The 12,445-nt window shown below is 47.7% G+C and overlaps 1 protein-coding gene across 2 annotated transcripts; it reads left to right on the top strand.

Moving 5' to 3' along the window:
• The first annotated feature begins 8,426 nt into the window (after nucleotides 1-8,426).
• LOC309826019 (serum amyloid A-2 protein-like) lies at nucleotides 8,427-11,683 on the top strand. 2 transcript variants are annotated; one of them, XM_082659956.1, is made up of 4 exons: nucleotides 8,427-8,469; nucleotides 8,875-8,966; nucleotides 10,871-11,009; nucleotides 11,400-11,683. In XM_082659956.1, exons 2-4 carry the CDS (start codon nucleotides 8,879-8,881, stop codon nucleotides 11,560-11,562), a joined length of 390 nt encoding a protein of 129 aa, XP_082516082.1. In that variant the 5' UTR covers nucleotides 8,427-8,469; nucleotides 8,875-8,878; the 3' UTR covers nucleotides 11,563-11,683. The 2 variants fall into 2 exon arrangements, with proteins under 2 accessions (XP_082516082.1, XP_082516081.1); XM_082659955.1 differs by having other exon boundaries at nucleotides 8,436-8,547.
• Nucleotides 11,684-12,445: the final 762 nt, after the last annotated feature.

The following is a 12,445-nucleotide window of genomic DNA, read 5'->3' as shown; positions in this document are numbered from 1 at the left end:
CACCAAGGGGTGGCCACACGAGGAAGCACCCAGGGTGGGCCAGGGGACAGAGAGAGGGGCAGAAAACGTGAGAAACGCCTTTATTGTGGTCTCTGTGGGAGGACCAGTGAGGCACAGTGAGCGGGTTAAGGACTGGCTCATGTGAATACTTTCAGCTCTCGCTCGGCATCGGGGCTGGTTCCTAGTTGTCTGGTGCCTGGCTCTGCTGTGGTCAGGGCAGGTGGATAGTGGCCCAGAGCGTGAGGGCGCAATGAAGGAGGTGGTGGAAGTGTGAGCTCTGGATTGGCTGGTTTGTATTTGAAAGGCTCACTCACAGGTTACTTTACTATCACAGGTTAGTTTACTAATCTGTAAGAATTGGCTGCCTCTGGGAGAAGCAGTCCCTCCAGGGGCAGGGAGGCCCCAGGATGTGAAAGCATCAAAAACACAGATACAGAATGGAAAAACATGTTTAACACAACTTCCGAGGCATCCTTGGAGTGGCTCGGGCATCTCGCTGCTGTCAGATGAGCCAGGCTGTATGAAGCTCTTGTCAGTGGATGTGGGATCCTTGCCTGGCTTGCTTTATCTTGTTGTAAATCCCCGTAATCTCTACTCTTCTACCTAAATGTCTCCGGTCTCAATCCACACCCAGCGGTCCACTCTTCCTCGTCTGCAGAATGGTCAAGGACCTAGTGAACTCCTCAACGGCAGGTTCAACTATGTTCTAGAGTTCTTGTCAGTCAGAGTGCAAGTGCCTCCTCTTCTCGGCTTTTACACATTTTTGTCCCCAGCCTGCCACTCCACAATCACAACCCAAAAAGTGCACTCTCTCTGTCCTCCGCCACCTGCCTGCATCCATCCCACGGAAGTTTCCATTCCTACATCCCCAGTGTGTTCCATCCACTGTTCACACTCTTCTTTCCCCGGTCTGCACCACACCTCAAGGAACAATCCGGTCACCTTGATGCCACAGAGCACTGGCTGCACTACTTGTGCCTGTGCAGGGAGGATGAGATCGGGCGCCCACTGGGTCCTCACCATCTCTGCCACATCTCTCATGAACCGTTCCCGGGTGCAGTCCAACACCATTTTAACATTGCCTGTAGGATGGTGAGACGGAGGATGGTACACACACTTCTCCATGGGTACCCATTGCTTGATGTGAAATTGTTTCATCCACATCTGGGTTGAGGACGATCTTCAAAGCTGTGTGGCTCTACTTCTCTGGTGCCTATTCTGGACATAACTGGTGCTGCAAACATCTCTCAGTTCTCTTGGTCCCTGGGGATGCCCTCTGGCCCAAAGACACAGACAGCAGTCACAGTTGTCTCCCCCCTTGAGGTAAATCCCAAGATCACGCATCTTAGAGACCAGTGCATGTCTCCTCTTGGTCCTTATTTTTTTTAATTTACTTATTCATGGACTTTTATTCATCTATAGAAAACAAATCTGTTGTGTCCCTAATTGAATTCCACGGGGAATTTTGATTAGCATTGCACTGAATTTATAAATTACTCCAAGGAGAACTGATATCTTTACTAAGTCAAAACATCCTCTCCATGAACATGACAAACATCCCCCACTTTTTATCCTTTAACAAACTTAAATTTTCTCTGTAAATATTTGTGTATTTTTAAAGTTTTCCCTAGATAGTTAATGTTTTTGGTAGTATTTTGTATTGTAATTTTTTAACTGTTAAGAATTGGTGTTGGGACTTCCCTGGTGGCGCAGTGGTCAGTAATCCGCCTGCCAGTGCAGGAGACACGGGTTTGAGCCCTGGTCCGGGAAGATCCCACATGCTGTGGAGCAACTAAGCCCGTGTGCCACAACTACTGAGCCTGTGCTCTAGAGCCCTCGAGCTACAACTACTGAGCCCGCAAGCCACAGCTACTGAAGCCTGCACACCTAGAGCCTGTGCTCCGCAACAAGAGAAGCCACCGCAGTGAGAAGCCTGTGCACCGCGTTGAAGAGCATCCCCCGTTCGCTGCAACTAGAGAAAGCCCGCGGGCAGCAACGAAGACCCAACGCAGCCAAAAACACGACAAAAAAAGAATTGGTGTAGAGAAACACAATTGATTTTTTATGTGAAACATGGTAATGTTTCACATAAAACCCGGTGGAGCAGACCTGCTGGGGACACGTGGCTGTAATTGTACTGAGCCATCCCTGCTGGGGTCATGGGGTGAGAAGGAAAGCTGGACTGGTGCCTGGGGGAGAGTCCCTGCAGGTCATTTCTCCTACAAAACTGCAAAGGGTAACTTACTGGAGACCAGTGGCCGTCCTCATCCACAGGTCATATTCCGCATTGTGCAACCCTGAGAAAACAGCAAGGCCTGTTCTGCCTGGTGGCCACTGTCAGGGGTGGAGGGGCTGAGGCCTGGGCCACCTGGGCTGTGGAGAAGAGGGTGTGGAGCTCCAGGAAGGAGGCCCCCAGGCTGCTGGCAGGTGTGTGGTTAGAGGATACTCCTCCAGCCTGGACGTTGCCTTCCTGGTCGTTTCCTCAGGATGGTCCCTTCTGGACCAGACAGCAGATGTGTCAGAAATTAAATCCTTTGAACTCACGTGTAAAGCCCATGAGCTTCAAAATTGACAGGCCACCCCACCGAATGTCGTGGGTGCCCTGAGCACTTTCCACCACTCTGTGTACCTGTGCTGAGCTCTCCGCTCCAGGGCAGAGAAAGCCCTCTCAGCCTCTCAGCCACGCATTTCATATGGGTCAGCACCTATCATGACAACAAAAAAGAGAGGTATTATAAAATAATGAGAGGCTTTTTGACTTGATAAAGGTTAAATACCAATAATCTATAGCAGCAGTTCTCACAGTGTGTTCTAGGGAAACCAGAGGGTCTCTTAAGACCCTTTCAGGGGAGTCTGTGGGATCAAAACTATTTTCACAGTAGCACTAAGATATTCTTTTCCTTTTTCATTCTCATTTTTTTCATGAGTGTACTGGGTATGAAATGTTCATTGATATGGTTTGAGATTTCTACATTGCAACTGACCTTTAAGAAACTACCACTTGTCAAGTTTTGGTATCGTATCAAAGAATTGCCTGAATTATCTTAAAATGCTATTAAAATGCTCTCCTGTTTTCTACCTATATGTTATATCTGTGTGATGTTGAATTTTTTTGTATACTTCAACCCAAATGATGTACTGTGACAGATTGAGTGCAGGATCAGACGTGAGAATCCAGCTATCTTCTATTAAGCTAGATATTTAAAACTTTTCAAAAATGTAAAGCTACTATTTTTGTTATTAATCTTTTTGTTTTGGAAAAAGATTATTTTCATTAAAATATATTATTTATGTTAACATAATGGATTTATTATTGTGTTTTTATTTATTCATTTATTTATTTGACCATTTTTTAGATACTCTGCAAAGGATTTTTCATAAATTAACTCAGTCCTCATAAAACTTCATAACAGCACAATATATTATTGTGTTTTTAAATGCTCAAACATTTTTTCTTTCCAGTGTGTTAAATCCTGATAGAGTCAGGATAAATTAAATTTCTTTGAGGTCCTCAATAATTTTTCAGAGTATAATGGGACCCTGAGACACAAAAGCTTGAGAATCATTGCTCTACAGCAAATCGTATGTGTAAAGAAGACACTTTAGGTGCATTCTCAAGAAGGCCAAGAAGGAGACATGGGTGTCCTCTTCTGATCACCTCAGTTTCACATTCTCCTGGAGGACCTGCCCGTTGCTAAGACAAGAAACATGAGGAGGATAAGAAATGGAAGAGAAGAAATGAAACTATCATTATTTCTAAATGATGCAAGCTTTTACGTAGAAAACCCATCAGGATCAAATGGCACACTAATGAAGCCATTAAGAGAATTCAGTGAGATTGCCGTGTTTCGCATAAAAATTCAATTGTGTGTCTCTACACCAATTCTTTTTGTGTTGTTTTTTTGGCTGCGTTGGGTCTTCGTTGCTGCCCGCAGGCTTTCTCTAGTTGCAGCGAGCTGAGGCTACTCTTCAACGCGGTGCACAGGCTTCTCACTGCGGTGGCTTCTCTTGTTGCAGAGCACAGGCTCTAGGTGTGCAGGCTTCAGTAGCTGTGGCTCGCGGGCTCAGTAATTGTATCTCGCGGGCTCTAGAGCACAGGCTCAGTAGCTGTGGCACACGGGCTTAGCTGCTCCACAGCATATGGGATCTTCCCGGACCAGGGCTCAAACCCGTGTCTCCTGCATTGGCAGGCGGATTACTGACCACTGCGCCACCAGGGAAGTCCCAACACCAATTCTTAACAGTTAAAAAAATACAATACAAAATACTACCAAAAACATTAACTATCTAGGGAAAACTTTAATAATACACAAATATTTACAGAGAAAATTTAAGTTTGTTAAAGGATAAAAAGTGGGGGATGTATGTCATGTTGATGGAGAGGATGTTTTGACTTAGTAAAGATATCAGTTCTCCTTGGATTAATTTATAAATTCAGTGCAATGCTAATCAAAAATTCCCCGTGGAATTCCTTTAGGGACACAACAGATTTATGTTTTATGGATGAATAAAGGTCCATGAATAAGTAAGTTAAAAAAAATAAGGGCCTAGGGGAGACATACGCTGGTCTCTAAGATGCGTGATCTTGGGATTTACCCCAAGGGGGGAGACAACTGTGATGGTAAGGCCAACAGATCGGGAGACAACTGCCATGAAAAAGAAGTTTGTTACTCACAGATCCCCAAAGAAGGGGGCACATCACACCAAGGGGTGGCCACACGAGGAAGCACCCAGGGTGGGCCAGGGGACAGAGAGAGGGGCAGAAAACGTGAGAAACGCCTTTATTGTGGTCTCTGTGGGAGGACCAGTGAGGCACAGTGAGCGGGTTAAGGACTGGCTCATGTGAATACTTTCAGCTCTCGCTCGGCATCGGGGCTGGTTCCTAGTTGTCTGGTGCCTGGCTCTGCTGTGGTCAGGGCAGGTGGATAGTGGCCCAGAGCGTGAGGGCGCAATGAAGGAGGTGGTGGAAGTGTGAGCTCTGGATTGGCTGGTTTGTATTTGAAAGGCTCACTCACAGGTTACTTTACTATCACAGGTTAGTTTACTAATCTGTAAGAATTGGCTGCCTCTGGGAGAAGCAGTCCCTCCAGGGGCAGGGAGGCCCCAGGATGTGAAAGCATCAAAAACACAGATACAGAATGGAAAAACATGTTTAACACAACTTCTGAGGCATCCTTGGAGTGGCTCGGGCATCTCGCTGCTGTCAGATGAGCCAGGCTGTATGAAGCTCTTGTCAGTGGATGTGGGATCCTTGCCTGGCTTGCTTTATCTTGTTGTAAATCCCCGTAATCTCTACTCTTCTACCTAAATGTCTCCGGTCTCAATCCACACCCAGCGGTCCACTCTTCCTCGTCTGCAGAATGGTCAAGGACCTAGTGAACTCCTCAACGGCAGGTTCAACTATGTTCTAGAGTTCTTGTCAGTCAGAGTGCAAGTGCCTCCTCTTCTCGGCTTTTACACATTTTTGTCCCCAGCCTGCCACTCCACAATCACAACCCAAAAAGTGCACTCTCTCTGTCCTCTGCCACCTGCCTGCATCCATCCCACGGAAGCTTCCATTCCTACATCCCCAGTGTGTTCCATCCACTGTTCACACTCTTCTTTCCCCAGTCTGCACCACACCTCAAGGAACAATCCGGTCACCTTGATGCCACAGAGCACTGGCTGCACTACTTGTGCCTGTGCAGGGAGGATGAGATCGGGCGCCCACTGGGTCCTCACCATCTCTGCCACATCTCTCATGAACCGTTCCCGGGTGCAGTCCAACACCATTTTAACATTGCCTGTAGGATGGTGAGACGGAGGATGGTACACACACTTCTTCAAAGCTGTGTGGCTCTACTTCTCTGGTGCCTATTCTGGACATAACTGGTGCTGCAAACATCTCTCAGTTCTCTTGGTCCCTGGGGATGCCCTCTGGCCCAAAGACAGAGACAGCAGTCACAGTTGTCTCCCCCCTTGAGGTAAATCCCAAGATCATGCATGTTAGAGACCAGCGCATGTCTCCTCTTGGTCCTTATTTTTTTTAATTTACTTATTCATGGACTTTTATTCATCTATAGAAAACAAATCTGTTGTGTCCCTAAAGGAATTCCATGAGGAATTTTGATTAGCATTGCACTGAATTTATAAATTACTCCAAGGAGAACTGATATCTTTACTAAGTCAAAACATCCTCTCCATGAACATGACATACATCCCCCACTTTTTGTCCTTTAACAAACTTAAATTTTCTCTGTAAATATTTGTGTATTATTAAAGTTTTCCCTAGATAGTTAATGTTTTTGGTACTATTTTGTATTGTATTTTTTTAACTGTTAAGGATTGGTTTTGGGACTTCCCTGGTGGCGCAGTGGTCAGTAATCCGCCTGCCAATGCAGGAGACACGGGTTTGAGCCCTGGTCCGGGAAGATCCCACATGCTGTGGAGCAACTAAGCCCGTGTGCCACAACTACTGAGCCTGTGCTCTAGAGCCCTCGAGCTACAACTACTGAGCCCGCAAGCCACAGCTACTGAAGCCTGCACACCTAGAGCCTGTGCTCCGCAACAAGAGAAGCCACCGCAGTGAGAAGCCTGTGCACCGCGTTGAAGAGCATCCCCCGTTCGCTGCAACTAGAGAAAGCCCGCGGGCAGCAACGAAGACCCAACGCAGCCAAAAACACGACAAAAAAAGAATTGGTGTAGAGAAACACAATTGAATTTTTATGTGAAACATGGCAATCTCACTGAATTCTCTTAATGGCTTCATTAGTGTGCCATTTGATTCTGATGGGCTCTCTTCGTAAAAGCTTGCATCACTTAGAAATAATGATAGTTTCATTTCTTCTCTTCCATTTCTTATCCTCCTCATGTTTCTTGTCTTAGCAACGGGCAGGTCCTCCAGGAGAATGTGAAACTGAGGTGATCAGAAGAGGACACCCATGTCTCCTTCTTGGCCTTCTTGAGAATGCACCTAAAGTGTCTTCTTTACACATAAGATTTGCTGTAGAGCAATGATTCTCAAGCTTTTGTGTCTCAGGGTCCCATTATACTCTGAAACTTTATTGAGGACCTCAAAGAAATTTAATTTATCCTGACTCTGTCAGGATTTAACACACTGGAAAGAAAAAATGTTTGAGCATTTAAAAACACAATAATATATTGTGCTGTTATGAAGTTTTATGAGGACTGAGTTAATTTATGAAAAACCCTTTGCAGAGTATCTAAAAAGTGGTCAAATAAATAAATGAATAAATAAAAACACAATAATAAATCCATTATGTTAACATAAATAATATATTTTAATGAAAATAATCTTTTTCCAAAACAAAAAGATTAATAACAAAAATAGTAGCTTTACATTTTTGAAATGTTTTAAATATCTAGCTTAATAGAAGATAGCTGGATTCTCATGTCTGATCCTGCACTCAATCTGTCACAATACATTATTTGGTTTGAAGTATACAAAAAAATTCAACATCACACAGATATAACATATAGGTAGAAAACAGGAGAGCATTTTAATAGCATTTTATGATAATTCAGGCAATTCTTTGATATGATACCAAAACTTGACAAGTGGTAGTTTCTTAAAGGTCAGTTGCAATGTAGAAATCTCAAACCATATCAATGAACATTTCATACCCAGTACACTCATGAAAAAAATGGGAATGAAAAAGGAAAAGAATTTCTTAGTGCTACTGTGAAAATAGTTTTGATCCCACAGACTCCCCTGAAAGGGTCTTAAGAGACCCTCTGGTTTCCCTAGAACACACTGTGAGAACTGCTGCTATAGATTATTGGTATTTAACCTTTATCAAGTCAAAAAGCCTCTCATTATTTTATAATACCTCCCTTTTTTGTCGTCATGATAGGTGCTGACCCATATGAAAGGCATGCCTGAGAGGCTGAGAGGGCTTTCTCTGCCCTGGAGCGGAGAGCTCAGCACAGGTACACAGAGTGGTGGAAAGTGCTCGGGGCACCCACGACATTCGGTGGGGTGGCCTGTCAATTTTGAAGCTCAAGGGCTTTACACGTGAGTTCAAAGGATTTAATTTCTGACACATGGGCTGTCTGGTCCAGAAGGGACCATCCTGAGGAAACGACCAGGAAAGCAAGGTCCAGGCTGGAGGAGTATCCTCTAACCACACACCTGCCAGCAGCCTGGGGGCCTCCTTCCTGGAGCTCCACACCCTCTTCTCCACAGCCCAGGTGGCCCAGGCCTCAGCCCCTCCACCCCTGACAGTGGCCACCAGGCAGAACAGGCCTTGCTGTTTTCTCAGGGTTGCACAATGCGGAATATGACCTGTGGATGAGGACAGCCACTGGTCTCCAGTAAGTTACCCTTTGCAGTTTTGTAGGAGAAATGACCTGCAGGGACTCTCCCCCAGGCACCAGTCCAGCTTTCCTTCTCACCCCATGACCCCAGCAGGGATGGCTCAGTATAAATGCAGCCACCTGTCCCCAGCAGGTCTGCTCCACCGGGTTCAGGTGAGAAAGTTCTCCAAGGAGTGATTTCTTTGAAAACACTTACTTTAAATCTTCTCTTCTGTATTTGTGCTGAATGAGGTCAGTGCTGGCAGCGTGGCGCATGGGAAATGCTTTTTGATTAATTACAGGCTGCTTTAGCAAGACACAGCTACGTCCCAGCTGCTCTCTTCTTCCACCATAGACACCTTGGTGACCTCTTAGACAGGCTTGGGTTCAGGGTTGGTGGGTTCAGAGCTGAGGGCTAGTGGCTCCGAGTGAGGTCCTACTGCAATATTGCCTAGGTGGACCACTGAGAGTCTAATGAGAACAAGTGGAAAGAACAGCCGGGCTCTCCTCGACATACAAATCCCCAAGTGGGTGTACAAGGCTTGTCCGTGTCTCCCTGACCCTCTCCTTTCATTTCAGCACAATGAAGCTTTTCACAGGCCTCATTCTCTGCTCCTTGGTGCTGGGAGTCCACAGCCGATGGTTTTCCTTCCTTGGCGAGGCTTATGAAGGTAAGGCTGGTGGAGGGGGGATGACACCCATGGGCCTCTGGGATTCACCATGAGCGCTCTTAAGGGTTGGAGCTCTGTCTTAGGCGGTGCTGCCCTATGTGGTAGAATGTGCCAGGTGTTTGGGGAGCTTTTTTTCAGACAGATTGAAAACCACAGGATTTATGTCGATCAGTCACTAGAGAAAGAACAGTCATCATTCCCAGCTGAAATGGAAGTTTGAATGGAAGACATAAAATAAGTCTTGAAATGGTACAGCATTTCCCTCAGACCAATTGCATGAAGGAGGATGAAAGCTATCCATCTATTTCCCCTCTCTTCTTCTCTCCCTCCACTCATTTCTCCCTTCCTCCCTCCCTTTCCCTCTTCCTTCCTTCCTTCCTCTCTTCTTCTTCTCTTCCTTCTTACCTTCCATTTCCTAATTGGATAATTCAGGGACCTTCAGCTTAGCTCTTGCTCCTGCTTCCTATACTCAGTGACACTGTCCCTGGTTCAGTCTGTTTCCTACCCTTTTATAGCCTTTTAACTGACAAAAAAAGCCGTGTGCGACCGGGGTGGGGAACCTAATAACATATCTCAAGCTTCCGGTAGGAACTCGGCCCTTATATGCACTTCAGGGTGACCAACTCTCCTGCTTTGCCCAGGTCTGAGGACTTTTCCAGGACACTTTCAACGCTAACTGGGGCAGTTCCAGGAAAACAGGTGCAGTTCTGGTTAGGCTGGGACAGGTGGTCACCTACTTACCTGCAGAATACCTCCGTGAGGGAGGCATCTCCCCCCATCTGAAGGGGAGAAAACCGAGGCTGAGAGCAGCCGAGTCTGCTGCCCAGGGACTAAGTGCCAGTCAGCAGGTGGCAGGACAGAAGTTTGAACCCAGCTGTGCACGAGGCCACAGCTCTTGCTGGGCAGACTTGTCCCAGTGCCACTCCCTCAAGCTGGGGGCTTATCAATCTCAGCTGCATGTTGGATTCACCTGGGGAGCAGTGAAAACTATTGATGCCTGAGACCCACCCCAGAGAGTGTGAGGTAACTGGCCTGGGCTGTGAGGTAGGTCTCAGGGGACTTTCAGTACCTCCCCAGCTGATTGGAAGGTGTAACCAGGCTGAGGCAAAGACCCACTGCTCGAGGGCTTGCTTCCTCAGGCAGCCCACGTCATCAATACCGTCCACTAGAAAGTCCTCAGGATGCCATTCACGTGCCTAACAGGCAGGGGAATCAAGTCACATTGAGCGCATTCGCGCAGCAGGGATACATTTCTTAGGCGTCAGGGCAGAGGTGCTGCATGTCTGCCCCTTTCTCAGAATCTGTCCTCCATGTCACCTCCTCACTCACCCAAATCCCCTGGATCTCATCCTATGCGGCTTCCTTTTATAACAGTGGTTCGGGGCCAAGGGCAATTTTGTGTCCTGGAGATATCGGGCAATGTTTGGAAACACTTTTGGTTGTCCCACTTGGGGAATAGGTTGCCCGTTAGTGGGTAAAAGTGAGGGATGCTGTTAAACGTGTTACAATACCCAGGACAGCCCTGAACAGCAAAGAATTATCTGGCTTAAAATGTCAATAGTATGAAGCTGAGGAATCCTGCCCTATAAAGATAGCTCCCTTCTCTCCTTAAACGTATCACATGGAGCCCTAAGTGAGATGCAGTCCAGAGACAGCATCGTAGGGGCCCGACAACCAGGTCCAACGCAGCTGTGCCCCTCCCCCCATAACGACTCTCATTCGAGTTACCAGGAGCAGGAAACTAGACACAAAGAATGCTCTGCTCAATCTATGGCACTCACGGTGCTATAGCCACAGGATGAAACTGAGTCAGTGGAAGATTTTTCATTCCTTGATTCTTCCCTAAGGTGTGTCACAGTTTTCTGTCCACCTGATAATCCTTTCTCTATGTGCTTTCCTCCCAGGGGCTAAAGACATGTGGCGAGCGTACTCTGACATGAAAGAAGCCGGGTACAAAGATGCAGACAAGTACTTCCACGCCCGGGGCAACTATGACGCTGCCAAAAGGGGACCTGGGGGCGTCTGGGCTGCTGAAGTGATCAGGTACCAGGGGCCCTGAGGATGCAGGGATGGGTGTGAGAGCCTCGGACAGCCAGGAGGGGCCAAGCCCTGGAGAACTTCCTGTAGGGCTGTGGCCTCTCCTCCTCTTATCCACCCTCACCCTCTATGTCCTGTGTGGGGTCTGAGTGGCTGAAGAGCAGAGCAAGGCTGGTGGGACAGACGATTCCCAAGCCTCCCCCATGGGTGCTGTTCACCCAGCATAAGGGGACCCGCAGGGCTGAGGTGGGCTGAGCCCGGGCAGCCTCAGGCTTCATTCCCTCTTTCCTAGCTCCTGTCAGAGTCCTCGATTCCTTGGAAAGAGGAGAGATGGGGAGGGTGGGCTGTTGCTCGTCAGCCCTGGAGTAATCCCCTACCTGCCCTCCTCCATTCCAGCGATGCCAGGGAGAATAGTCAGAGAATCACAGACCTTTTTAAGCATGGAGACAGTGGCCACGGACGGGAGGACTCGGAGGCCGACCAGTTTGCCAATAGATGGGGCCGGAGCGGCAAAGACCCCAATTACTTCCGACCTCCTGGCCTGCCCGACAAGTACTGAGCTGCCTCTCACTCTGCTCAGGAGACGACGGGGCTGTGAGTCCCCAAGGGCAGGAACGCTGAGCTTGTGAGTTCTCTGTCCACGGAAGCCAGCAGATCTAATAAATGCTTAAGAGATTGAATGTTGAAAACCGTGTATTATTCTTTGATATAAGGACAGCCTGTTTGTTCCCAAGGGGTGATGGCTGGACACCCACATGAAGACCGAGTCTGTGCCTGTGTCTTGGGTGTCGGGGCCACAATCTCAGCATCATACAGGGCAGACACCCTGCTCCACCCCTTCCCCTAATCAGACCCGCTCCCCTCCAGGCCCCTCTGGTTACAGTGGTGCTCTTTCTAGGCCCTTCTGTATTCAGGCCTCTTCACTCCCTGGCAGTTGGGTCCTGTCAGCTTCTCTGCCCTGGGGTCTAGTGCCCTTAGTGCGTCCTCAGTGGTGTGTGTGTGCGGGCAGGGGACACAGCCTCGGGACGACTGGATCGTGGAATCCTGCTCCAGCAGCTGCACCTTGATCTTCTGTTCATCTCTCAGCAACACCTACAAATCCATCTATGAACCAATTTCTGTCTGTGCCATCCAGAAGTGCCTCCAACGCTGTCTCCCTTCACTCTATATTCCTTGCCTGATGCAAGTGTCCAGGAATAAACATGTCCAGAAACGGAGGCATAGGGACGCCATCAAGATTAAGTATCAGGAGGTTTTGTATTGCATTGGATATGTATCAGGTCCTTGAGAAGAAGTCATTTTCCCTCCCTGGACCCTTCCCAACAGAGGAAAGCCAGCAGCATGTTACTCTTTTTCCAGTCATGCCGCATGGCTTGTGGGATCTTAGTTCTCCCCCCAGGGATTGAACCCAGGCCCACGGCAGTGAGAGCTCCAAGTCTTAA

The sequence above is a fragment of the Grampus griseus genome (assembly GCF_964374135.1).
Source record: "Grampus griseus genome assembly, chromosome: 8".
In the NCBI taxonomy this organism is placed as follows: domain Eukaryota; kingdom Metazoa; phylum Chordata; class Mammalia; order Artiodactyla; family Delphinidae; genus Grampus; species Grampus griseus.
The sequence above is the reverse complement of the archived record's forward strand: the minus strand, read 5'-3'. Positions and strand labels throughout refer to the sequence as shown.

Excerpts from the sequence above, each read along its gene's own strand:
- LOC309826019 (XM_082659955.1), top strand. Across the intron at positions 8,967-10,870 it reads CCTTGGCGAGGCTTATGAAG|GGGCTAAAGACATGTGGCGA; the intron begins GTAAGGCTGGTG and ends CTTTCCTCCCAG. Across the intron at positions 11,010-11,399 it reads TGGGCTGCTGAAGTGATCAG|CGATGCCAGGGAGAATAGTC; the intron begins GTACCAGGGGCC and ends CCTCCATTCCAG.